The sequence below is a fragment of the Panthera leo genome, chromosome A3, assembly GCF_018350215.1.
Source record: "Panthera leo isolate Ple1 chromosome A3, P.leo_Ple1_pat1.1, whole genome shotgun sequence".
NCBI classification, from domain to species: domain Eukaryota; kingdom Metazoa; phylum Chordata; class Mammalia; order Carnivora; family Felidae; genus Panthera; species Panthera leo.
This window is the reverse complement of record NC_056681.1, coordinates 44,484,058-44,509,036: the sequence shown is the minus strand read 5'-3', so window position 1 is coordinate 44,509,036 and position 24,979 is coordinate 44,484,058. Positions and strand designations below refer to the sequence as shown.

The window sequence follows — 24,979 nt, the reverse complement described above, 5'->3', positions numbered from 1 at the left end:
ATAAAATATCTCTGTCCAGTAGAACTTTCTGCAATGATGAAAATGTCCTGTATCTGTGCTGTCCCATATGGCAGCCATTAGGAACATGTGGGCTATTGAGCCCTTGAAAGGTGGCTCATCCAACTGAACAAAAACTTTAACCTTCATCTTCAACCAATTCACATTTACATTCAAAGAGCCATATATGATCAGTGGCTGTAGTAGTGGGCAGAGCAGGTAGGGAATATTTAGAGGCCGACCCAGCCAACAAAGATCATAGAATTTTTTCCATAGTGCACAGAAGATGTCCCTTCTGCCCTGACCTCGGTCAAAGGGTCACGAGGTTGGCTACCCTGAGATAGGAGGTATGCCTTAGAGCAGCTGTACTCAAAGCATTGTCCCTGGATAGGCTCGAGCAGCATCACGTGGGAGCTTATTAGAAATGCAGGATCTCAGGCCTCACCCAGTCCTCCTGAATCAGAAACTTTGGGGATGGGCCCATCGAGCTGTATTTTAATAAACCTCCAGGTGGTTCTGATGCATGAGAAAGTTTAAGAACCACTGACTTAGAGCAAGTACAGAGGTTAAACCCACTTCTGATCTCCACGGGTTCTGGGGCTTTGACTTTGACATCCCTTTTACACCAGTTCTCTTATAAAGTCTTATCTGCATGGAGGCTTGGGGACCATAGAGCCCCACCAATGTACACTGTCTTGCCAGGAGTCAAAGGCTCACCTGTGTTTACAGAAAGGAAAAGCAAGGCAGGCTTATCAGTTCATTAGAGAACAGAGAGTGATTATTGTCAGTAGAAGTGGTCAGGGGACCTTCTGACAAGGTTCAAGGCATCTCTTGGTGCCCCTTTACCAGTTTATCCCTGCAGTGTAGGTATGGAAACACATGGGTATCTCTGTAGGAGGATGTGTTTGGTTTACCTTTTGGTGACAGGAAACTGCTTGCCCCAAACAGACCCTTTGTGTGGGGACCCAGGAACATAACACATCTCCTTATGCAAGGTTCTGTCCCAGAGGGAATGCGCTGGACTTTCTCCCCTGCCTGCACAATCCATGTGAGCCAACCATCTGCCAAACCCCAGCTGGAAATTATTCCCAGCCAACAAATGCCTTCCTAAGAGTAAAGGACTCAAAGCATATCTCTGTGACACTAAAGCAGTGGGTTGACCTGGTTAAATCAGTGTAAAAAAAAATAATGAGGGATTGGATCCATCCCAGTCCAGCTGGTAGTTCACCTTCCTGCAGACCCTCCACCTGGCTATAGATCGATCTTCCTCCTTTGATCAGCTGTGTAGGTATAACGAGGCCAATGTCCAGGAGTACATCACAAATGCCTCGTACTGAAAAAGATTCTCTGCCCCAAAGTATTCTGTCCATACTGAACCTATGATAATGCCACATGTACCCTGGCCAGAGTTTAAGGGGAAAGGCAGGGTTCCTCAGAGCAAGATGGCAGCCCCTGTTCAGAGTGAGTAAGAGCCTGCTGGGGCTGTACTCATCACAGTCCTTGGGCTGACCCTGAAACTGTGAACACTCAGAAAACCTTTTGAGCTCTTAATTTTCAACATTACATGGATTCTTCTAAGAATGTGGTCAATGCATTTTAAGCCCAGCTCACCCTTTGAGTTCCAGGGTTGAATTCAGCAAGAGTTGAATAAAGTCAGCAGCAAGAGTTGAGTAAAGTGATTTCCTGCCCATAGGAAACCAAGAGCCAGTGAAAGCCAAGCTCCAAGCAGGAAAATTCTCTTTGGCCAAGGCTTTTGCCTTTTCCAAATGAATAATATTCAACTAGAGCATTGGAACTTCACTCTTCCTCATTGACATAAAGTCTCAAGGAGTGGTGCTTCTAAAATTCTAAATCTGGCTCCAAAGACTAAAGACAACCAACTTTGGTGGGGTTTCTGAGTAGTTTCTTTCACATTTTCACCTTTTTCTCTGCCACATGCATCCACAGGGGTTATTTTTGCTATTTCACTAGTTAGAGACCTGTGCTCTCAAAGACTGTATTGATTCCTTGCTATCTGAACCCCCACTTCCACATGGACATGACTGTCAGGGATTAGGGTTCCTTCAGTTGCCTCTGGGTCCAACTTGAACACTTCCCAATTACTGGAGACTATGGATGGTTTGGGGCAGGAGTTAGCCAACTACGGGCCATGGGCCGAATCTGGCCCATCGCCTGATTTTGTAGATGAAGTGTTACTGGAGCCCAGCTCGTTCCTTAGCATACCGTCTGTGTGTCTGCCTTCATGTAGAAGTGGAAGAGCTGATAAGTTTGATAGAGACCATATGGCCCACAAGGCTTAAAATATTTCTCTACTGGCCCTTTCCGGAAAGTTTGCTAACCCTTGGTTTAGGGCATGGGCTCCAGACCCAGTTCACCAAACCTCTTCTGAATCCCTACTTGGTTACCCTCTTGATATATAATCATGGAAAAGTGACTTAACCTCCCCAAGCCTCAGTTTCCTGAGAAGTAAAATGGGGATAATACAATTCCCACCTAATGAGGTGGTTGTGAGAATTAATGGAATTAATCTATGTTAAAGCTTGAACAGGACCCAGTGTATAATGGGTTCTCAGTGCATCTGGGCCATTATCCTCCACTCACTCATGAGCTGCCTAATCCCTTCCCTGGCATCCCTGGCTGCTGCTTTTATAAGCTCACCACCCAGCAGCCCCCTGATCAAAGCTTCAGTAGACGTCAAACACCATGAGGGCAGGAACCATGTCTGACCTTTTCCTCTGCCTGGCACAGGGCTAAGCACAGACCACATGCTTCAATATGTAACCAATGGATGGACAATGAATTCATTTCATTGCAAAAGTGAAATGGAGCAGAGGAGACTGGTCAGAGAGAGGCTGAGAGCAGAGAGACCCTGGATGCCACTTCCAGATGGGATTCCAGAAGCAATGCATCCTGCCCAACATTCCCTGTCCCCCTTCTCCACTTCATTTTTTATGAACGTATATAGCTTATTTTGTCTACCTAACATTTTATTATGAAAGTTTTCAAGCAGTCAGAAAAATTGCAAGAGTTATACCATTTTCATAGTGTTTGATAATAGTTCACAGGTGTTTTGTTTCTGGATGCAATTTCTGTATGGTGAAATTTACAAATCCTAATTGCACTGCTCAGTGTGTTTTGAGAAACACCTACAAACCGCGTAACCTAAACTGTAGTCATGATATAGAGCACTTCCATCCTTCCCAGAAAGTTCTCTTGTTCCCTCATCAGTCTCACTTAGATCAATCACTGTGTCTAAGCTTGGCCTGTCTGAGAAATTTCATATAAATGGAACCCGATAATGTGCATTCTTTTACACCAGGATTCTTTTACTCAGCATAATTTTTTTAAGATTCCTTGGTATTTTTCATTGCATTACTAGCTCACTTCTCTTTATAACAGCATAAATATAACACAGTTTATCTAATTATTCTCCTGCTTATAGGTATCTGGGTTGCTTCCGGTTTGGGGCTATTAGGGTGCATTGTTTTCGTAGGTCACAAACAACCTGAAAAGAGATCTACAGTGGTCCCTCCCACCCAGAGGAGAAGAAGGAATGAAGATCATGAAGACCTCCAGGGGCTCTGCTGGGACCCCAAACACACACACACACACACACACACACACACACACCACCAGCATCCTCTCTCTGTAGTTGGGCACTGGGAGCCTCTCCAAATGGGGGAGATTCACCTTCCCCACCTTGGCACACTGCTGTCTCCCTTTCCGGACCTCAGTCGGGTCAGATGGGGTGCTCACATCCTTCCCACCTCACTTCTATTCTGCCCATTGCTCCCGAAGTCCTTTCGTCTTTTCCAAGTTCACTGAGCCCTTGCTGGTCTTATCCTCCCTTGTGATGCAGATCATATCCTGACCTTGTCTGGTCTCCTTCTTACCTCCCCAACTAGTCCTGATGCTCTGAGGGTAGATGCCTGTGTCTTCAGTTTTTCCTCCTTCCACATAGCACCTAGATCTCTGCCTCTTTACACACACTGTATGTTTTTTAATTTTAAAGTTTATTTCTTTATGTATTTTGAGAGAGAACGAGAACAAGTGGGGGAGGAGCAGAGAGTGAAAGGGAGAGAGAGAGAGAATCCCCAGCAGGCTCCGTACCGATGTAGGGCTGAGCCGAAGTGGGACGCTTAACCGACTGAGCTACCCAGTCACCCCCACACTGAACATTTAAATAAGCATCTGCTGGTGATGCTGAGCACGTGTGTATCCTTGTGTACATGTGTATGTGCACGTGTGTGCACATGCGTGGGGTGCATGTGTGCATTGGAGGCAGTGAGGTGGGGTGGCTAGGGGCAAGAGTGCATATAGAGCTGGATGAGGAGACTGACATGGGGGTGGTTTTAAGCTGATCTTTTTAAGTAACAAAGTGACGGGGCACCAAAATGTTTTTTTTTTTTTTTAATTGGGGCATAATTTGCATACAGTAAAGGCACAGATCTCAAGTGTACTATTGGATAAGTTTTGACAAATGCATGTACCCATGTGTGTGACATCTCAACAAGATACAAAACATTTCCATCACCCCAGTAAGTTTCCTTGAGGGCAGCAAGTTTAACTTAACCCCCTTAAAAGTAGTTTCTTGGGGTGTGCTAAGCTGGACAATAGCACGGGCCCTCCTCATCTCTGGACCACCTTTGCATAAGCCTCTGGGCTGCAGCTGTGCAGTGTTGCTCTGAATGATGGTTTCGTGCTCCCTGAGTCACAGGTGCAGGGCCCATTAAGAGCAAATGCAGAAAATCTCCATGGCAATGCCCACCAGAGAGCATCCTAGGCACAACTGCCCGACATTTAACACTGTTTTTATTTCTTGCCTTCAAAATACACAAATTCATTCTCTAATTCCCTCGTGGTAAATAATTGTTGCAGAGGAAACAGCAGGCTAGTTGGTTCCAAAGAAAACAGGAATTTGGCCCACAAATGTGGGCCCTCAAAATGTGCATTTGTTTTCATACGGATGCACACACAGAGACCCAGTCAGACCTAGTTTTAAGCATGCACGCGGTTCAGAAAACAGTTCCCTAAATCCTACACAGTTTGGACAGCCAACATCCCTGGCCTCAAAGATTATAACTTCCCCATATTATAGTTTAAAATCTCTCTATGGTTTGAGGTCAGCTCCTCACAACCGGCAAATTCTTTGAGGAAAAATAAGAAGCCCCTGGATTCTTGCTAATTTATTATAACCTGGAACACATGTTACATGTCACTTCGCATTTTCAGATTTGGGTAATTTGAACATTTGTGCGGGTGTAGGCTCCAAATGGAGTGTCTAGCCGTGGCTTGATGTTGTAAGCTATCACTGGGTGGGAATCTCTTTCCCTGACACAATTAAATGAGGTAAAACAATGAATAAGCCTTGAGAAAAAAGGCACTTCGATGGCTGAGTCCTGTCCTTCCCAGAGTGCTGTCATGAACACAGTTGCACAGTTGCTCTCCGGAGCAAGTAGGGTGGGTTTTGTTCTCCCTGTGTAAAGACGAGGCAGCTGGCACTCTGGGAAGTTCAGCACGTGGCCAAGGTAAGATTCTGCTCACCAACTCCAGTGTGTGTGTGGTGTGGGTTTTCCCCATGCATCCAAGCATTTCTGTGACCCCCATGGGTATCCTACAATTTAACTCAGTTCTGACACTATTCACCCAGTGACCCCATCAGACGGCCCAGGTGAAGGGCTCAGTCCTACAAGACTCTCCTTCCCCCACCCCAGACACCAGTCACAAGTCCAGGTGTCACCTGTGCTTCCGAGTGACTGGCTATAGATTGGAGATTCAAAGGACACACTGCTTGCGTTTGATTAGTTTGTTGGAGTGGCTCACAGAGCTCAGGAACACATTTTATTGACTATGTAACCAGTGTGTCCTAAAAGGGTAGAACTCAGGAGAAGCCAGTTGGAGAAGATGAACAGGGCAAGGTCTGGGGAAAGGGACAGAGCTGTCTCTGAGCACACCACTCTGCCAACCTCCACACTTTCACTAATCCGGAAGCTCCCTGAATCCCCTCCTTCTGGGTTTTTATAGAGGCTTCACTGCATAGGCAATTGGTTAAGTCCTTGGCTATTGGCAACCGATTCAACCTCTGGCCTGTCTCCTCTCCCTGGAGGTCAGAGGTGGGACTGAAAATGTCAACCTTTTAATCACATGGTTGGTTCCTCTGACAACTAGCTCTCATCCTAATGTGGGGTTGGAAAGTCATCTCATTCACCTAACAGAAGACACCTTATAGTTCTTATCATTTGGGAAATTTCAGAAGCTTTAAGAGCTCTGTGCTAGAAACAGGGATGAAGATCAAACATCTATTTCTTACTATAAATCACAGTATCACACAAGGCCAGGGAGCTGGTGAGGGATCAAGTAAACACTGAGCACTGGAATTCTGACAGTAATTTTTAGACTCTTCTTTGTAGCCAGCAGGGCACAGAGAAAAAGTCAGAGTTCTCTTCATCCACTAAGAACTCTCAAAAGTGGCACCTTGGCCTTTCTTGCCTACCATTTCTGAAACTACCTAGAATGAACCATAAGAACCACAAATACCAGTGTGGCAGATGCTAATGGGACTCCATCCCAGTGCCCCTTCTCACCATTTTGGTGGGACCAGCTGCCTCCCCATGACCAGTACCAGTGTCTGTGCCTGAGGGCTTTCCCCCCAAACCGTGGAAATGCCAAGCTGCCCTGCATCAATGACTCTTGGGGCAGGCACATGAACATGAAGCCCCCCTGCCCCTTGATATTTCCTCCTAAATATGTTCCCTACCCCCCTGGCGGTCTTACACATCTCCATGAATGGCACCAGAAGTTACCTTCACTTTTTCTCTTCCTCAGCCCCTCCACGCATCCATGAGAAAACCTTATTAATTCTTCTGAAAACTTTTTCTCCCTTTCTATACTCACACCACCTTAGCCCCATCACTAGCATCTTGTCACCAGCTCCTGGACTAGTTTTCCTCTTCTTTGCCTTCTTGTCATACATTTCCAAACAGTATCAAATATGATCTTAAAGCATAAAGTGAACAATGCCTTTACTCTGCTTGAATCCTCAGTGGCAGTTGAAAACAATTCAAACTTTCCACAACAGCCAATAAAATCTTCAGATGACCAGGCCCCTGTCTTCTCCCAACTCACCTCCCCATTAACAGATGTTTAGAAGCTGATGAGAAATCAACCACCAGGTCCTGCTGATTCTTATTCTGCAGTTTCTTCTGGCACCTTCCATTATTCTCTCACTTCACTGCTACAACTGAGGCAGAGTGGATCACTGGTCTCAGTTCCCTTCCCTTGTATTCTGTGTCCACCCCCTTTCCACAGCCTCATGGTGGGCAGAGGCATTTTTCTGCTTCTTAGATTTGGGGTTGGCCATGTGATATGCTTTAGCCAATGGGATATTAGTGGATTTAACACAAACACAGGTTTGAAGTGTACTTCCATTATTGAGATGACCTTTTGTGCTCTTCACCCTGCAAAGAATGTGCCTCAGGAAGTCAGTGGTCCAAAGAGGATGACAGACACAGGGAATAACCCTGTCTGAAGCTTGGAGCCAAACCTAGATCAGCCAAACACCAGGCACCTCACAGATGCATGAATGGGAAATGTATGATAATGTATGTTTGCTGCTGAGTTTGGGGATGGTTTGTTACACAGCGTTACAGTAGCAATAGCTAACTGATACAAACTATCCTAATCCAGGTCACTGTATTTTCTTTCCCCTGCAAATGTATCATAACTGGTCTTATCTGGCTCCACTGCTTTCTCTATATGGTAGTCAGAATCTTCTTTCTAAAATGCACATGCAATCACACCACTCCCTCCCTCATACACTTCATTTTCTGACTGCCATGGCTCTAGCTCATTGTGTCCTTTAGTATGTGACTCCTGTATCCGGTTTCATCCCAGCCATTCATCCCTCCACTTTTCCACTTCCTGTCCCCACCCTCTACCCCCAGCCTAGGCGCTACCCTCCGGTCCTTCGGTGTGTGAACCTTTCTTGGAGCTTGGTCTTCTACAAGCTATTCCTCTTACTGGATAATCATCTCACATTCTTTACCTGCTTGGCTCCAGATAATCTCAGATTTTCAGAATAAGCATCACTTCCTTACAAGCATTGGAGGTCCTTAATCCCTGCCACATACCTTAAAAAACATCACACTTTGGGCACACATCACACTTTCTTTTGGAATTACTTGTATAACTGTCTCCTTCCAGAGGCTGCAGCTCCAGGGGCACAGGACAGTGTCTGGCTTGCTCACCAAAGCATTCCCCAATGGTGGTTACCAGCTTAGCACACAGTAAGTGTTCAGTTAATGTTTGATCAGAAAAAGAATGAGTGGGCAGAAAGTGTAGGATAAGAATGTTTCTGATCACCAGGGCAACTGGATGGCTCAGTTGGTTGAACATCTGACTCTTGGTTTCAGCTCAGGTCATGACCTTACAGTTGTGGGATTGAGCCCTGCACTGGGCTCCATGCTCTCTCTCTGTCTCTCTCTCTTAAAAGAAATAAACCTTAAAAAATGTATTAAGAAAAGGAAAGTTTCCGATCACCTCTTCTTTTTCCCTCTAAAGTTTCTGGAGTTAGGTGGACTCCTGCTTGGAAAATGAAACAGACTCTCCTCCTATTGCTTTGTGGATTCACTTTGCATTTTTAAGCCCTAACTCGGAGATCTGAGTTTTGTCCTGGTTTCCTGGAGCCTGCCTGGTGACTTTAATTCTGCTAGAGCATGTGGAACAGACATTCATTGCCAAAATGGGACAAGAGGTGCTCATTTTCCAAACTTTGACTTTTAGAAATATTTATTTCAGGCACTTAGGTAGCTAGCTGGCTTCCAAGCAAACCACAAGTGCTAAGAAATGTCAAAATTTGTAAAATTGCTTTTATTCCACACTATCAAATGCCTGAAACTATGCACAAAACAGCTGTCTTGATGGTAATTATCCAATAATTATGACTTGGAAACCCCAGCAACTTGAGATGGAAACATTGCTTCAGAATTGTCAGCAGGTCCATTGTGAGGGCGGGAGAGGCCATTAAAACCCACACAGGCTTCTTGGTTCTGATATGAGAGATGCAGAGAGATATCATGGGGTTACCACTATGCTAAATGAAAGGAGGCCCCTGAGTGTCCTTCCAGAAATGAAGCCTCTCTCTCAGGAAAAACTGGAAGTGGAGAAGAGGGAAGACAAAATGCTCATGGCAAATAAACCCTTAAGTTTGCGCTTTTTTCATGAGCCTGGAACTATTTTTCCAAGAGAGTTCTGTATTGTGGCGTGAGGTTATACAGAGCCCCCAAATGTGGCTGGGCATTGGGGACTGCATAGAGGGGTCTGATGAAAGCCAGGTGGGGACCCAGGGACTGAATAAATGGGGGTAATCCTCATGGAAGGATCCAGAATGTTTCCTCCAACCTTTAGTTGGGAAACCACTGTAGACATATAATGAACCATAGCCTAGGGAAGCAAGGATTTTAGCTGCCACAATCACTCTGGAACGTATAGAATAGGAATCTTGGGGTGAGGAGTGGTCTTTTTCCTCCAGCTCCTTCCTTCCTTCTTCCTTCCTACTCTTCCTTCATTCTCTTTCTTCCCTTTCTTTCTTTCTTCCTCCTTCCTTCCTTCCTTCCTTCCTTCCTTCCTTTTCTTTTCTTTCTTCTTTTCTTCTTTTTTTTTTTTTGAGACAGAAAAAGTGCAAGCAGGGAAGGAACAGAAAGAGAGGGAGAGAGGGTCCCAAGCAGGCTCTGAGAGGTCAGTGCACAGAACCCGACATGGGTCTCAAACCCATGAAACCACGAGATCATGACCTGACCCTAAATCAAGAGCTGGACGCTGAACTGACTGAACCACCCAGGCACCCCCCAGGTCCTTCTTTCTTTACGTGAAGCTTGCAGAGCTCACTTTAGCCTTATAGGCAGACCCTATTCTCCCTTCTAGCAAAGATTCAAACTCAGGGATGGATCTGGTCTAAAATCCTACCCCAGCAATGTCCCTCATACCTCTGTGCCCTCAGCTGTACATGGCAGCACTGTGGCACCATTTGCTCTGGGCGATATTCTCCTCCCTGCTGCTTTGGTCTCTGGTGTTTTGCAGAGAGAAAAAAGTCTCACTGTCTTCTCTCTGCCTATTACTGGCTGTGACAATCTCTCTGAACCTTGGTAGTTTGATCTCCAGAAGAGGACTTGGGACAGCAGTGCACTTAGAATGAAACCCATTACCCCTGTAAACCTCACCCCTACATTTCTATTGCCTGGCTTCCCTTCTATTATCAGATACAGCATGCTTCAATGCCTTGGCATTTGCAGTCCCCTCTTTCTAAAATGCTCCCCCTGCCCTTCAGATACCCAGCTCTTTTTTTATTATTCCCTCCTCGGCATGGAACCCACCTCCTGTCCAACAAATCCAAAGTGACACGTGCTGCCCATTCTATGATATCATTGTCTTCATAAGGCTTTTGCTCTCCCAAGTTAGCGTGCTCACTAATGGACTGTCTGTCTCCCCCAACCCTGGTGCATGTTCTAATGGGGAGGGTCTATTCTACCCAGTTCGTTCTGTGTTTCCAGCACTTTGCCAAGTTCTTCACACATAGCAGCTGCACAATAAGTGCTGGCTGAAGAAATAATCCTTGCCTCATTTAGCTATAGTCAGGATTAGATGAGGCCATGTGGGCACGGTGTCCCTAGAGTGCCTGGCACATAGTAGGTCAATGAATGTTAAGCTATTCTTATTGCTGTTTTCTTCCCACCCCCACCCCCCATCCCTGCTCTCTTCTCAGGTCAGGCTTTTCCTTCATTCTGTTCTGCTCACATGTCTTTCATCACCCCAGGTGGTAAAGTTTAGGATCATCTATCCATCCATCCATGCAGCCATGCAGCCATGCAGCCATGCAGCCATTCATCCAACAAACACTTGTTGAGCAAATTCTAAGTACCAGGCACCACCACCAGGCATGGAGGAGACAACAAATGCACAAGACGGGTACAATCCTTGCCCTAAGGGAGAACATGTGTCTGGGGGAGACTCAGACAAAGGGAAAAAAGTAAGCTATGATGAGAACTGCTCAAAAATACAGGAATGACACCTGACCCAAGCTTGGGAGATTACAGTAAACATCTAAGCCAACACCTGAAAGATGAACTGGAGAAAGACCAGAGAAGCCTCTTGTAATGGCCCTTTTACCCCTTCTGTGAGGTGCTCTGGTTCTAGATGGCTATGTTCTGGGACTCCTAGATTCTAGGAAAACAAAAAGACACAGGTTGGTTGGGCAAAATCCTGGGCCACTATTTTGGTCTACCATGACTAGGCAAAGATGTATTCTGTACAAGTGAAGTCTCCCAGAAAATTGAAGTCCACCTCTCCATAGGCCAGCAACTGTTTTTGATGAAAATATTTCATCACTTTTTCTTGATGACTCAGAATCACCACCATGAATATAAATTTTTTACCTGAGGTGAAATATGGCAAAGCTCTCAGGAGCTATTGATGTATATGGAGTTTCTTGCCCCTACCATTGAGAAAATAAAATTTATTCTCTATTTAAACAAGTAAAATGTCCCACTATGTGCATGATGGTAAAGGGTGCAGTGTGAATGGCAAACACAAAGTGGACATGGTCCTACACTCAGACTCTAGTAGAAGACAGATGATGTGGGTACCTAACCATCAGACAAGGTAGGAAACAGAATGGATCAACAGGGACATGGAGAAGAGATTATTACACAATCTGCAGCATGAGGCTGTATCTGGGCAGCAAATGGAAGGGCTAGAGACCTAGGTATGTCGTAGGGACTCAGAGTATTCTTTTGCTTACAGGATTTCCTCCTTGTTGGATGCCCTCTCAATCAAAGAGATCAAACTATCTGAGTAAAATACAAAAAAACCCACAGCATTTTAAAGAAAGCCACTAGGCTCTGAGGATGGTTTTGTTACTCTGTCCCTCCTTAATTCAGCTCACCTGGCTGTCCTTCCCTGCTTCTTGACCATTTACCTTTTAGTTTCTGACATAGTTAGGCTCAAAAATTTTCCTGATAAGATTTTACTACTTATAAAATACAAGATTCTAGACTACACAGTCTTAATCATATATAACCATTGGCTTCCTAATAACCCCTAAGTTGTGAATATTACTGAAAAATAAGTAGACATCTTTCCAAAGACATGCAGATGGCCAATAGACACATGAAAAGATGTTCAACATCACCCATTATTAGGGAAGTGCAAATCAAAACAGTAATGAGGTATCACCTCACATCTGTCGGAATGGCTAAAATCAACAAGACAAGAAATGACAAGTATTAGCAAGGAGGTGGAAAAAACGGTATCCTTGTGCATGGTTGGTGCAGCCACTGTGGAAAACAGTATTGAAGTTCTTCAAAAAAAAATAAAAAATCCAAATACCACATTATCCAGCAATTCCAATATTGGATATTTATACAGAGAAAACAAGCACACTAACTTAAAAAGATATATGCACCCCCATGTTTAATGTAGTATTATTTACAATAGCCAAGACATGGAAGTAACCTAAGTGTCCATCAATAGATGAATCAATAAGGAAGATGTAGTGTGTATATGTGTATATATATACATGGACTGAGTAAGCCACAGGAATAAAAGGCAGAGCATAAGGAATACAGTCAATGATATTGTAATAGCAATGTAATGGGACAGATGGTGGCTACATTTGTGGTGAACAAGGCATTATGTATAAACTTGTCAAACCATTAAGTTGTATGCCTGAAACTAAAGTAATGTTGTATGTCAACTATACTCAAATAAAAAAATAAATAAATACAAGAGGGATTCCTGGGTGGCTCAGTTGGTTAAGCATCCAACTCTTGGATATAGCTCGGGTCATGATATCACTGTTCATGAATTTGAGCCCACATGGGGCTCTGCACTAGCAGTGCAGAACCTGCTTGGGATTCTCTCTCTCTCTCTCTCTCTTCCTCTCTCTAATAAGTAAATTTTAAAAAAATTTTAATTAAAAAAATAAAAAATAAGTTAACAAATATTTTCCTTTGAATTTTAAAAGTTCAAAATGAAATCTTTTCAACATATGGTGCTGAAACAACCATATGTCCACATTCTAAAGAATGAAGCTGCACCCCTACCTCACACCATATACAAAAATTTTGATTTCCCTGCGATTCATAAACTGTTTATAAATTATATTACTGATTTTGTGCTTTCAAAAGAGAGCACTACATTGGATGTCTGTATCCTGGAAATAAAATGAAGATCTCTCTGGGATGGAGTACAGAAATAGAAGCATTTGGAAGAAAATGCAACATGACACATCTTTCTCCAGTTTTCTGAGCAAACATTTCCCCCAGGAGCACTCTCTCGTGTGCCATGCCTGTTGATCACAGAAGTGGCCTGTTTCTTCTCCTGTCTTTTCCCCTTTACTTCAGTTAAGGGTGATCTTCAACCACAGGATTCGATGTGCACAATCCCAGCAGAATGACCAAAGTGACCCAATTATGTCATGTACAGATGGAAAACATGAATTTGGACTAAAAATCTAATAGGGCCTGAATTTCTGTCTTCATGATGTCACCCTGTCACTAAAGTCAGGAACCTGAAAAGCATATGTTTTCATGACTGTGGGTGTTACTGAGTGAGAATTATGTTTAATTTTCTGTTCTTTGAAGAGTGTTGGGAGAATTTCAGAAGGACAGGAAAGGCGGGCAGATATCAGGGCTCATTTATGGCAGACAATGTGCCTTGCTAAGTTGGGATTTCAGGCCTGATATCCACGTTCAGTCAGGGAGATTTCAAAGCTGATGGGGAGGAACTGGTTCATTTACAGGACGAATTCTGAGTTGTTATTGTTGTTGGTTGAAAGGCTTTGCTTTCACATTATATGATTGCACCCTCTAACCACAGTAAAGAAAAAAATAACCACAATGGATCTTTGGTACACTGGAAGGATTTGCGTCTCCTGCTCCTGTCTGTCAATCCCTCCCTGGAGAGAGTCCATATGGTAAAAGTCTATTATATATGGATCAGTTTTCCAGGTTATTTAGAACACCATTTCTTTTCATCTTTTTGCTGCCTGCTTTTTTTTCAAAACTATTTTATTTATTTATTTATTTTTAAGAGAGAATGCCAATGCGGGGGGGGGGGGGCAGAGAGAGAAGGGAACAGGGGATCCAAAGCAGGCTCCATGCTGACAGCAGTGAGCCTGATGTGGGGCTTGAACTCATGAACCATGAAATCATGACCTGAGCCAGTCAGTTGCTCAACTGCCTAAGCCACCCTGGTGCCCCCTGCTGCCCGCTCTTTAGCCACTATTCTCTGGTCTTCACCAGAGGAAACAAAAAGCAGTTGAAATTCACACAGGTCTGAATTTTACTTCTTTATAACTCTGACAAGTGGGGAAATGCAACAGGGGAACACACCAGATGGATCTGCTGGTGAACTCAACAGATCCACATCCAGTGCTCTGAGCTGGGTTAAGGTGCACAGAAACCAGGCAGAGATGGGGTGCTGATGAAGATAGGATCTAAAGACGGACCGGGAAATGAGAGACAGAGCATTGCATTTAGCAAAGCGAGAATCTCTGGAGGGAGGGAGACACCCAAGGCTGAGTGTGACTGAGTAACGATAGAGGGTCCCTAGTAGCACTTCAGAGGAAGTTATGTTGTGCTATTCACGTTATATTCAACACTCTTTTCATGGCTCAAGTATGTACATGCCCATACTATGTGCCGCAAGGAAGCTCGCCCTCATACGGCTTCCTCTGGTCAGAATGTCAGGGTAACGCCTGTTTTTTTTTTTTTTTAAAAAAAGAATGTGAGGGTGCCATGAAGCTGTCCTCCAAATCTCAGGAATGAAACAAGGACAAATGAAAATGTAAGGAATATTGCCATTTGCAAGAAACAATTAGGCACAAATAAAGAACTTCAAGGTGTTCATATTCTTTATAACAATTCCAGCCTTGGGAAAATAGCCTCAAATGTAAATACAGTTTTATGTAGAGTTTTTTTTTTTTTAGATGTCTAGAATCTATAAGAATGATTTACAGAGATGTGTGTTGCATCATTATTTATAACAGTGAAAATCTTGAGGCAAGATGTGTCTAACAGCAGCATGGTTAAGGAAATTTTGGTATAAGTAAAGAATATGAAGTTGCCTTTAAAGATGATGTTTCTAGTGAGCTTTTAAGGAAATCTTGATATGATGTTTGATATAATGAGGAGTATAAAAAGCAATGCACATAACTGTAGAGTGGAGTGTCAGCTATATAAACCAATATGGAAAGGAAAACATGCAGAAATATTGAGAACTGATACTTACAGATCATATTATGCATGATTTTTATCTCATCCTCTGAACCTGCAGTCTCATGGGCAGCCACAAGCCACATGTGGCTGTGTAAATTGAAATTAATTAAAATAAAATGAAAAGAAAAAACTCCAAGTCTTCCCTTGAACGAGCCACATTTCAAGTTCTTAAAAGTCTCATGGAGCTAGTGGTTACTATATTTGACAGTACAACATACAACAGCTCCATCATTACAGAAAGTTCTACTGGGCAGAAACTGCTCCAGAGTTTTCTGGCATTGGTTTCTCTGATTTTCGATGAAGACCATGTGCTATTTTGATAATCAGAAAAAAGGAAAAACAAAGTCAAGTTAAGGTGACTCGACTGTAGAAAAACCCAGGAGATTGTCTGAGGAATGGCGAAAGAGAAGCAAGGTGATTTGTGATTTAAGGAAGCAGCTACTTTAATGAGAGAGATTCGATATAATCAATAATATGTTCTCAACGTGGTCACAGGAAAGATGTATTAACTGGGAGGGGGAGGGTCCACATATGACTCAGAAAAAGGAGCTCAAAGAGGCAGGATTGGTCAGTGTGCCCCAGGATGGCTGTCATGACAGGGAGAAGAGCCCTATGATACGAGCTGATGCCTCAGACAACAGCAACTCAACGGCTCCTGTAAAAGGTTGTCCATTAAATCCTCTTTCTTGTTTGGCCCCCACTCACAACCAGACACTCCAGACTTTAGAGACTGCTAGTGTCCACTGACATCTTCATTGCCTCTCCTTCCTGGATGCACAGCTAAACAAGTGTCCTGGATCCTTCTTGCATCTAGGTGGGAATGTTTGACTTATCTACACAATGGGTGGGAGCAGAGAGGACATATATGACCTTCAGTCCTCATCACAAAACCATCTGCATAATATCCCATGCCCTTGCTTTCTCTGCTTCCTGTGTGTCTATTGGAGAAGGACTCCAGGATGGTAGAACCACAGGATGAAACAAGCCCCACTCTGAGTCTCTGTCTGAAGAGCCATGGGAGCTGCCAGGATGGAAATATCTGCAGGGGATTTGGAGGAAGAAATAAATGTTTCTCGGGCTGCCCCAGTGAAGTGTTGGGGTTGTTTATGATACATATAGTAGTAGTGATACTTACTCTAACACATAAATTCTCATTTGATCTTCTATGCAGAACGTGTTAAGGCAGCAGGTCTGGTTACTTAATCCTTGCATGCCTCTAGGGGAGCCTAGAATGATGACAGATCCTCAGCCAATCCCCAAGAATGCGGTCCTTGGAATGTTCTTTGTGTTACTGATGAATGATGTTGTTTTGTGCTCCCAAAGCAATGGGGCATGCAGTACCAGCTTGTCAGGATTGTTTAGCGAGCTTTATGATGTATATCTGGGGTCTATGCTGGAATTCTGAATTTTGCTATCATGGCTGTATACTGAGCAGGAATGTGTCTACCTGACCAGCACTCCATAAAAGTCTCAAATTCCAGTGGACTGCCCTGGATAGAGATATCTCACACATGTCCGTACAGGTTGCTGCTAGAGAGAAAGCATGTCTTATGTGACCTGGTGGGGCAGGAATTGGTGCGTGCATCTGACCTCTCTGGATTTTTCCTGATGCATTTCGCTTTTCTGCTGCTTTTACTCCATATCCTTTGCTATAATAATAAACCTTGGCCACGACTAAAATCTGCTACTAAGTCCTGTGAATACTCCTGGTGAGTCACTGAACTTGTGGGTAGTCATGGGGCTCCCTAAATACCTCCCACCCATGGGAGGTACAGGCTCTAGTTATGGAATGAAGAAGTCATGGGGATGAAAAGTACTGCATAAGAGAATATAGTCAATGGTATTGTCATAGTATTGTATGGTCATTACACTTGTGGTGAGCATAGCATGATGTATAGATTTGTCAAATCACTACTTTGTACATCTGAAACTAATGTAACATTGTGTGTCAACTATACTTAAAAAAAAAAAAGAAAGAAACAGGGGCACCTGGGTGGTTCAGTTGGTTAAACACTGGACTTCGGCTCAGGTCATGATTGCACAGTTCATGGATTTGAGCCCTGCATTGGGCTCTGTGCTGGCAGCTCAGAGCCTGGAGCCTGCTTCAGTTTCTGTGTCTCCCTCTCTCTCTTCTCCTCCCCTGCTTGCCCTCTCTCTCTCTTTGAAAACTAAATAAACATTAAAAAAAAATTAAAAAGAAACTGTAAACACAGGGGCCTGGGTGACCCAGTCCAGTTAAGCATCTGACTTGATTTGGGTTCAGGTCATGATCTCACAGTTCAGGGGATCAAGCCCTGTGCTGGGCTCTGTGCTGACAGCATGGAGCCTGCTTAACATTCTCTCTCCCCCTTTCTCTCTGCCCCTCACCTTCACATGCATGCACACAGGCATACTCTCTCTCTCTCTCTCTCTCTCTCTCTCTCTCTCTCTCTCTCTCAAAATAGATAAAGAAGTCTAAGGAAAAAAAGAAACACACACACAAAAAAACCAAAAACCAAAACCAAAAACCAAACTACCTCCTACATAAGGTCTTCACCTAGGAAAACAGAACACAAATTGTCCAGAATAAGTATGCTTTCTATCTTGCACTTACATATCTTACTACCATCTGTTGACATTCTAGCACATACATCAAACTCTTGTGAATCTGGTTGATGTGAGTCTCTTCATAAGTGCCTAACTGACAACAGTGTCACTCATAAAAATCTTAGAAATATTGTCTGGAATCCTGTGACTATCCAATTTATGATGTCCTTTCAGGGGCCAACCTGGAGGACACTTCTTCAGTGTCTCTTCTACATTCATCACTTAACATGTAATAAGATGAAGCCAAGTTCAAGGGCCATGAGTGAGATAAAAACAAAGGGTGTGCAGGGATCCCATTTAGTGGTGGGGTCCAGAAAGGAATCCTGAATGAAAGGGCAATAGAGACCCCTGGAAGAAGGGACATCATTTCAAATGGGACGAGTGATAAGGTATGCGCATCTGAGGCAGAGTAGTCTGCAGGAGGGGAAATATAGGGCATCTTCAGGGACAGTGATTCTGAGGGGCGCTAGCTTGGCTCTAAACAATGTCAGAGGTGGCAGGTAGCTTGGGAAGTATGATGTTCAGGGTACACTGTTTGGGGGCTACTGAAGAATTGGCCTTTCTGGTGGGTATGTATCTGTTAACATTACAATCAGTCAAGGCTTGGTGGTCCTTATTCCTGGGCTCAAGGCCAGGAATGATTTTGAATAAGCATGACATTCTCCAACATGCCAAGTGCGTCTCTGCCTCAGGGCCTTTGCACTGACTGTTCCTTTTGCCTGGAATGCCCTGCCCTGCCCATTTCCCCATGGCTGGTTCTCTCTAGTTATTTAGATTTCATCTCCAAAAACCAGCTTCCCCCCAAGGTAATGTGGCCTCTCTCACCACATCATTACCCAATTTCACTGACAAAATAGAAGAGATCTCCACTCCTTAGAACATATTCTGCTTCTTTCCATCCCCTTATGCTTATCTTTATTCTCTGATGAAATCTCTCAGTCAACAGGTAATTTCACATGAACCAAAAACACATAGACTTTCTGTATGAATTTTGATTTCATTGTAACTGGCTGGACACACCTTCCCTAGTTGAAACGGCCATTTGTCAAACAACTTTGATGACAACCCTTGTCTGAGCCGCAGGATTTTCTGCAGGATATACAATTACTGAACAAATTTTGCAGCTAAACTAAGGTAATGCTCAGTAACACACTGAGAGAGGCACTCAGCACTGGGTTGGGTGTAAACACTTTGGAGGCATGCTACCCTTTTCTTCCTGTGTCCAGGCAAAAATCTTGAATTGTAGTTTCTCCCTCAGTCCTCAGACAGTGTCGAGGACAGTGGTGCCATCAGCAGAGGGGGAACATTTTCAAAGAATGGGAAAGAGTGCCAGACCCTCCGGGTCGCTCACCTGCAAATCTACCTGAGGTCACAATTAGCTCAGGCTTGAGAAAGAGCACGGAGGCCATCGCCTCACAGTCTGTCACCAGATCCCTGACAGAGAGGGTCTATTATATTTTGTGTCCCTTCCTTCACATATAAAATTATTTTGCCTGTAAAACAAATACACTAGACAGGGGTTGGCAGATGATGGCCCATGGGCCAAATCTGGCCCACCTCCTGTTTTTGCATAACCCATGAGTTAAGAATGATTTTTATGCTTTTCACTAGTTGAAAAAAATGGAAAGAATCATAGATCATGTATCATGACATATAAAAATTATATGGAATTGAAATTTCTGTTTCTATACATAAAGTTTTATTTGCACAGCCATGCTCATTAATTTACACGTTGTCTCTGGCTGCTTTCAGGCTACACAGCAGTAGGGGTGGATGGTTGTGATAGAGACTGTTTGGCCCTCAAAGCCTGATGTATCACAATCTGGCCCTTTACAGAAAAGGTTTGCCAGTTCTGTTCTTGAGTCCTGAATGTGCCCACAAGCCTGACTTTGGAAGGACTTGGATAAGAAAGAGTTCGTTTACCCCTCGATATTAGTAATACCGCATCTCCTTTGCCCTGAAAACAGTGTCCGTGTAGCCCTAGATTTAAAGAGAAATCACGGAGAAAACCCACTTACATAGGATCCATAATCCACAGCCAGGGTCTGCAGGGCCCATGGGAGACCAAGGCCAATGAGGATATCAAACACGTTGCTCCCAATGGAGTTGGACACAGCCATGTCTCCCATGCCTGCGAGGATGAGAGGTCACTTGAGTTAGAAAGGAGATCTCAGGGTAGGACAGGGCACCCCAGAGGGACTCTCCCAACCCTTTGGTCTGATAGCCAGAGACTTAGCTGGTAGGTCTACTAGCTCATTTGCTAGGTGATTCCCTTCCCAGGCCATCACCTGTATTTTCAACAGCATATGCATTTTTGCATACAATGGAATGGAATATGACAAGAACAGAATAGAATGAGATGCACATTCTAGTGAGCTGTTAACCTTTACTTCAAACATGACCACTGGCTAAATGGGAATGATTCCAAACACCAAATAGAGTTCCAAAGATTCTGAAACACCCTTCTAGAAAGGAATAAACTTGATAGTTCTGTTAAACCTCTCATGAGCTCACCAATCCATATATTTTAGTACCATCTCCCAACTGCTCTACACTGTTCTCAATTCTTCAAAATAATTGAGTACTATTAAGAAAAAATAATGTGGAGTGCCGAGGTGGCTCAGTGGGTTAAGCATCTAACTCCTGATTTCTGCTCAGGTCATGATCTCATGGTTTCATGAGTTCCAGCCCCACGTTGGACTCTGCCTGCTGACCGTGTGGAGCCTGCTTGGGATTCTCTGTCTTTCTCTCTCTCTGCCCCTCCCTCGCTCATGTTCTCTCTGTCTCTGTCTCTCTCTAAATGAATGAATAAATGAATGAATGAATAAATTAAAGCAGCAAAATTTAGTGAGTACATCTAGAGGATACTATGCTAAGTGTTACGGCTGCACATTGTGTTTGTTGAAAACAAATGCCACCTAGCACAAATCAGGCATATAAATTAGAGTGGTGCTAGGGAAGGGCATGGCCATCTGGAAGGGGCGTCCACCTGTGAGCTTGGTTTTGAAGGAGCGGAGGGTGGGCCATACACTGATGACTGACCTGTGGCAACCATCACTGTCGAGGGTACTGCAGCTGGGCAGACCTTAGGTCATGGAGTCTGTCTTCTCTAAGCCTCAGTTTCCCTAATTCATAAAATGGGCATATGATTTTCCCTCCCCCATGGAGTTGTTTAAATTAAATAAGATAACAATACCTAAACTGCTTTGCTCAGTGTGTGGCACTCAGCAAAGGTTAGCTATATTACATTTATTACTATTTTTAATAATAGAAGAATGGTAATACAACCTTCAGAAGAGGTTCTGGGTGCTACCTAGAAAACATCTCTGCCTTTTTTAAGGGTAGATCTTCTGGCTTATTTCCCTGTTCTTTTAATGCCAGTTAGCTTTTTGACCAACACAGCACTGAAGTCACCCATCACCCTGGTAACTACCATGTGGATCCCCCAAAGCTCTTCCTGCCCATAGGGAGGCCTTCCTTCCTCCCCTATCCCTGCTCCCATCTAACTGGAGGCCTCACCTTGTCTGGCCACGATGAGGCTGGCCATGCAGTCAGGCACACTGGTTCCAGCTGCCAGGAAGGTGATCCCCATGATGACATCAGGAATCCCCAGCGTGTATCCAATGATTGTGACCTGGATGAGGCAGGAAGAGGTGGTGAGCAGGGAGCCGGTGCCAGCCCGACCCACTTGTGGATCCTCTGCCTGACAAACAGAAAAGGTTGCAGTCTGGCTAGTCTGCCCAGGGAGCAATGCCCGCTCTCTGTATCAATGCAGAGGGCCAAGAACATTTCATGGAGCAGACCAGGACTGCAGGTCAGGGGACCAGGGTGCGGTGATGAAGCCCAAGTTTTCCAACCAAAGACTGGTGTTTTATACATGTTCCTTTCAGGCGAGGCAGCCATCTCGAGACAGGAGAAACAGTTTCTGGGAAAAGGTGATATTGGGACAGAATATTTAAACTCAGACTGGTCCTGGGAAAGAAACCCAGAATGGATGACTGCCATCCTGTGCCAGGAATTTAGGTATCTGAGTTCCAAGCTGCACAACTGGAATTCACAAGAACCTTAAGCGTGGGAACAACGGCCACACTATACTCGCTTATGTTGACTGATTTAATACTCAGACACCGTGCTAAGTGATGTTCATGAGTTTTAACTTGTTAAAGTTTCACAACAAACCTACAGGGTAGGTGCTAGATTACCTCCACTCTTCAGATGGGAAGCAGAGGCAATGCTCAAGGAACGCTGGGGACAGCCAGGCTCCTCTCCACAGGCAGCACCACCATTTGCATAGAAGGGGTTAAGCCAGAAGGCGGAAACAGGTGCTACCCAGGCAGTGCCTGCATTACGCAAATGTGCCCATTCTTGGCCCCTGATTTCCAGAGGGGGGAGGGGAAATAGGCAGGGAGTTGGAGAGGCTAGCTGTTGAGGGCCAGTGGTAAAATGGAGGCAACTGGTAAAAGAAAGCAATTCCCGTATGTTGACCTAAGGAGAGGTCCATCCACAGGAGTGGAGATGATTAGGTCATTTCACGATGCCACCTGAGCGCCTTCACTTTCCAGAAAATTAAGAGAAATGCAAACCATGTGTTGTAAGTAGCACACTCTCTTTTCAGCTCTACCTGGCCTCTCAGCCCCACTGTAAGAGACACCTATCCCTGACTTGGCTCCAAAGGTCACAGTTGCTCCTTCCCCATCCAAAGGTTTGGGGGATGGTAAACCGCTGGGATACCTGGCTTCTTCCTCTCAAATCAGAAAATGCCCTTGATGTCCATTCAGTGCAGGACTGATTTGGGGACGGCCTTGGGGCTCTCTGTCTCCCACTCTCCAGGGAGGAAAGTGAGATGCACTTGTTCCCAGGGACCTTTTGTGAAATGGAGCTGGCCAAGCTGTGTTTCTCCCTTCTTAACCCTCAGCTAGGTCCCTGCAGGGACCGGTTTGGCTCAGTGGCATTTGGTCTGGAACAGAGCTGGGGTTCCTGCTCTTGCTAGTGTCATTATTACCAGGTTTGCAGTTTTGTCTGGAGTTTGGGGAACCGATTCTCCAGGGAGCTGGGACCAAGTCTTGTATTTCTCCTTGTGTTCTCCCTTACTCTTGGCCATTTCTCAGAACTTCTTAGAACCTCCACCAGGGTGGAAGGAAGAAAACAGGAGGGGCAACTCCAGGTCGCTTGGTAGGCTTGCAGGTTGGTGGACCTGGGAAAACCAGCTAGCACCTGGAGGTTAGGAACACCAAAACTATTCCCCAAACTCGAACAGAGACGGCACCCAAAGAATATATCAAATAAAAACATCAATGAATCCTGCATGGGGGAGAAACCCTACAAGATTTGGGTTAGAAAAAAATTATCTGCAGGGGCGCCTGGGTGGCTCAGTCAGTCAAGCATCTGACTTCAGCTCAGGTCACGATCTAGCGGTTTGTGAGTTTGAGACCTGCCTTGGTCTCTGTGTTGATAGCTCAGAGCCTGAAGCCTATTTCAGGTTCTGTGTCTCCCTCTTTCTGCCCCTCCCTCTTGTCTGCTCACACTCTGTCTTTGTCTCCCTCTCTCAAAAGTAAATAAACAAAAAAAAATTATCTGTTGATGTTGAAGGCAAGGGATAATTTGTGAGTTAACTGTCAGGTTTACAAATTTGCCATGATTTCCAAAATAATCTCTTCAGAACCTTTTTTTTTTTTTTTTTAGCCCTTGGATTTAATGTTTATTTAGTTTTGAGAGAGAGACAGAGACAGAGTAAGCAGGGGACGGGCAGAGAGAGAGGGAGACACAGAATCCAAAGCAGCTCCAGGCTCCGAGATGTCAGCCCAGAGCCCGACGTGGGGCTCAGACCCACGAAATGTGAGATCATGACCCAAGCTGAAGTTGATGCCCAACCAGCTAAGACACCTAGGCGCCCCTAGATCTTGGGTTTAATTCTCCAGAATTTATATTACAGTTCTGTTCAATGTTTGAACCAGATTAATTTAGATTTGAGCAGTTTTGTCACAGCTTTTCATCTCTGCCTAACTCTGACTGGACTAGGTTTGCTCCCCAGTTAAAAAGCAGAGTTGTAAATGGGCAATGCACTCTGGATGGTTGTGTTGCCTTAAAATGGCTTTGGGGCAGAGGCTCTTTTGAGCCATAGCCCCACAACCAATGCCAGTCCTTGAATCATTATTTTAGCTTCAGAAAGGACCCTTGAGTGGTTTCTGGGTCTAATGACCTTATTTACTGGTTGACAGTAAACTGAGACTCAGTTAGGGGAAGTGACTGTGACAGAGGGAATTATTACTCTCTGATTCTTCATGCCTTTTCTTCACACCCTTTGCCTTGTGGCTCTGCTGTTCTTCTGGCTAGAGTAGGCAGAGTATATTTTCCCTACTCCCATCGATGTTGGGCACAAGTCACCAGCCAAGGCCCTAGGAGGCAACTCATGTTTCCACCAGTCCTCTAGCATTTCAATGATCCATCATGAGAAGAACATTCCCCGGGTAGCCACAGGGTCCAAGGAAAATGAGCAAACCTATGGAGTAGACATGAAACCCACCCACAGCCTGAACCAAACATAATCATGCTGTAGCTGGAAGGAGAACTGCTCTGTCGGTCAGTGCCTGCTAAGATGACTCAAACCACAGTCAACCTGTAGATATGTGAGCAGGAGGATAAATTCTTGTGATTCTAAACCACTGAGTTTAGGGATGGTTTGTTAGGCAGTTTCCTGAGGTAATGGCTGACTGATACAGTTACTGGGCTGAAACCCCACTCCCTATTCCCCTCTTATTGGAGCACATTTTTCCCTCTAAAGAGATCTAGCAATGCTGTGGGGTCCTGAGTCTACTCACCATCCACACCATCATGTAGGAGAAGGCTGCAATCCATAACGTGGAGGAAGCAAATGTCACCATGAACCACTTTTCCCAGCGTGGCTTGTTGCAGTTGGGTACCGTGAAGTATAAGACAAAACTCAGTGGCCAGGTGAATGCCCACTTCACTGTTTCCAGTTTTCCAGCTGGGAAAATTAAAAAGGCAGAAAGCACATTAGTTAGCTTCCTCTCTCTGTTTTACCAGCCCTCCATGCTGCTTGCCCCTGACATTTACAGCCTAATTGATGGCCTGGGAAATAAGCCTTATCACATTGTTCTTTACAT

General features: G+C 44.5%; 1 protein-coding gene and 1 long non-coding RNA gene across 5 annotated transcripts in view; one reads left to right on the top strand and one right to left on the bottom strand.

Annotated features, from left to right (window-relative positions):
• SLC24A3 (solute carrier family 24 member 3) overlaps nt 1–24,979 on the bottom strand; it is a 500,862-nt gene that overhangs the window by 28,208 nt on the left and 447,675 nt on the right. For all 4 annotated transcript variants that reach the window (XM_042931727.1, XM_042931724.1, XM_042931726.1 and 1 more), the window contains exons 13-15: nt 24,674–24,840; nt 21,375–21,489; nt 19,874–19,986 (exon numbers count right to left, since the gene is read on the bottom strand). In XM_042931727.1, the coding sequence (XP_042787661.1) occupies nt 19,874–19,986; nt 21,375–21,489; nt 24,674–24,840 (395 nt within the window). The remainder of the gene's footprint in view (nt 1–19,873; nt 19,987–21,374; nt 21,490–24,673; nt 24,841–24,979) is intronic.
• On the top strand, nt 21,515–21,949 carry LOC122215859. Its single transcript, XR_006200581.1, has 2 exons — nt 21,515–21,669; nt 21,746–21,949. It is a non-coding gene; the product is annotated as an uncharacterized LOC122215859 (long non-coding RNA).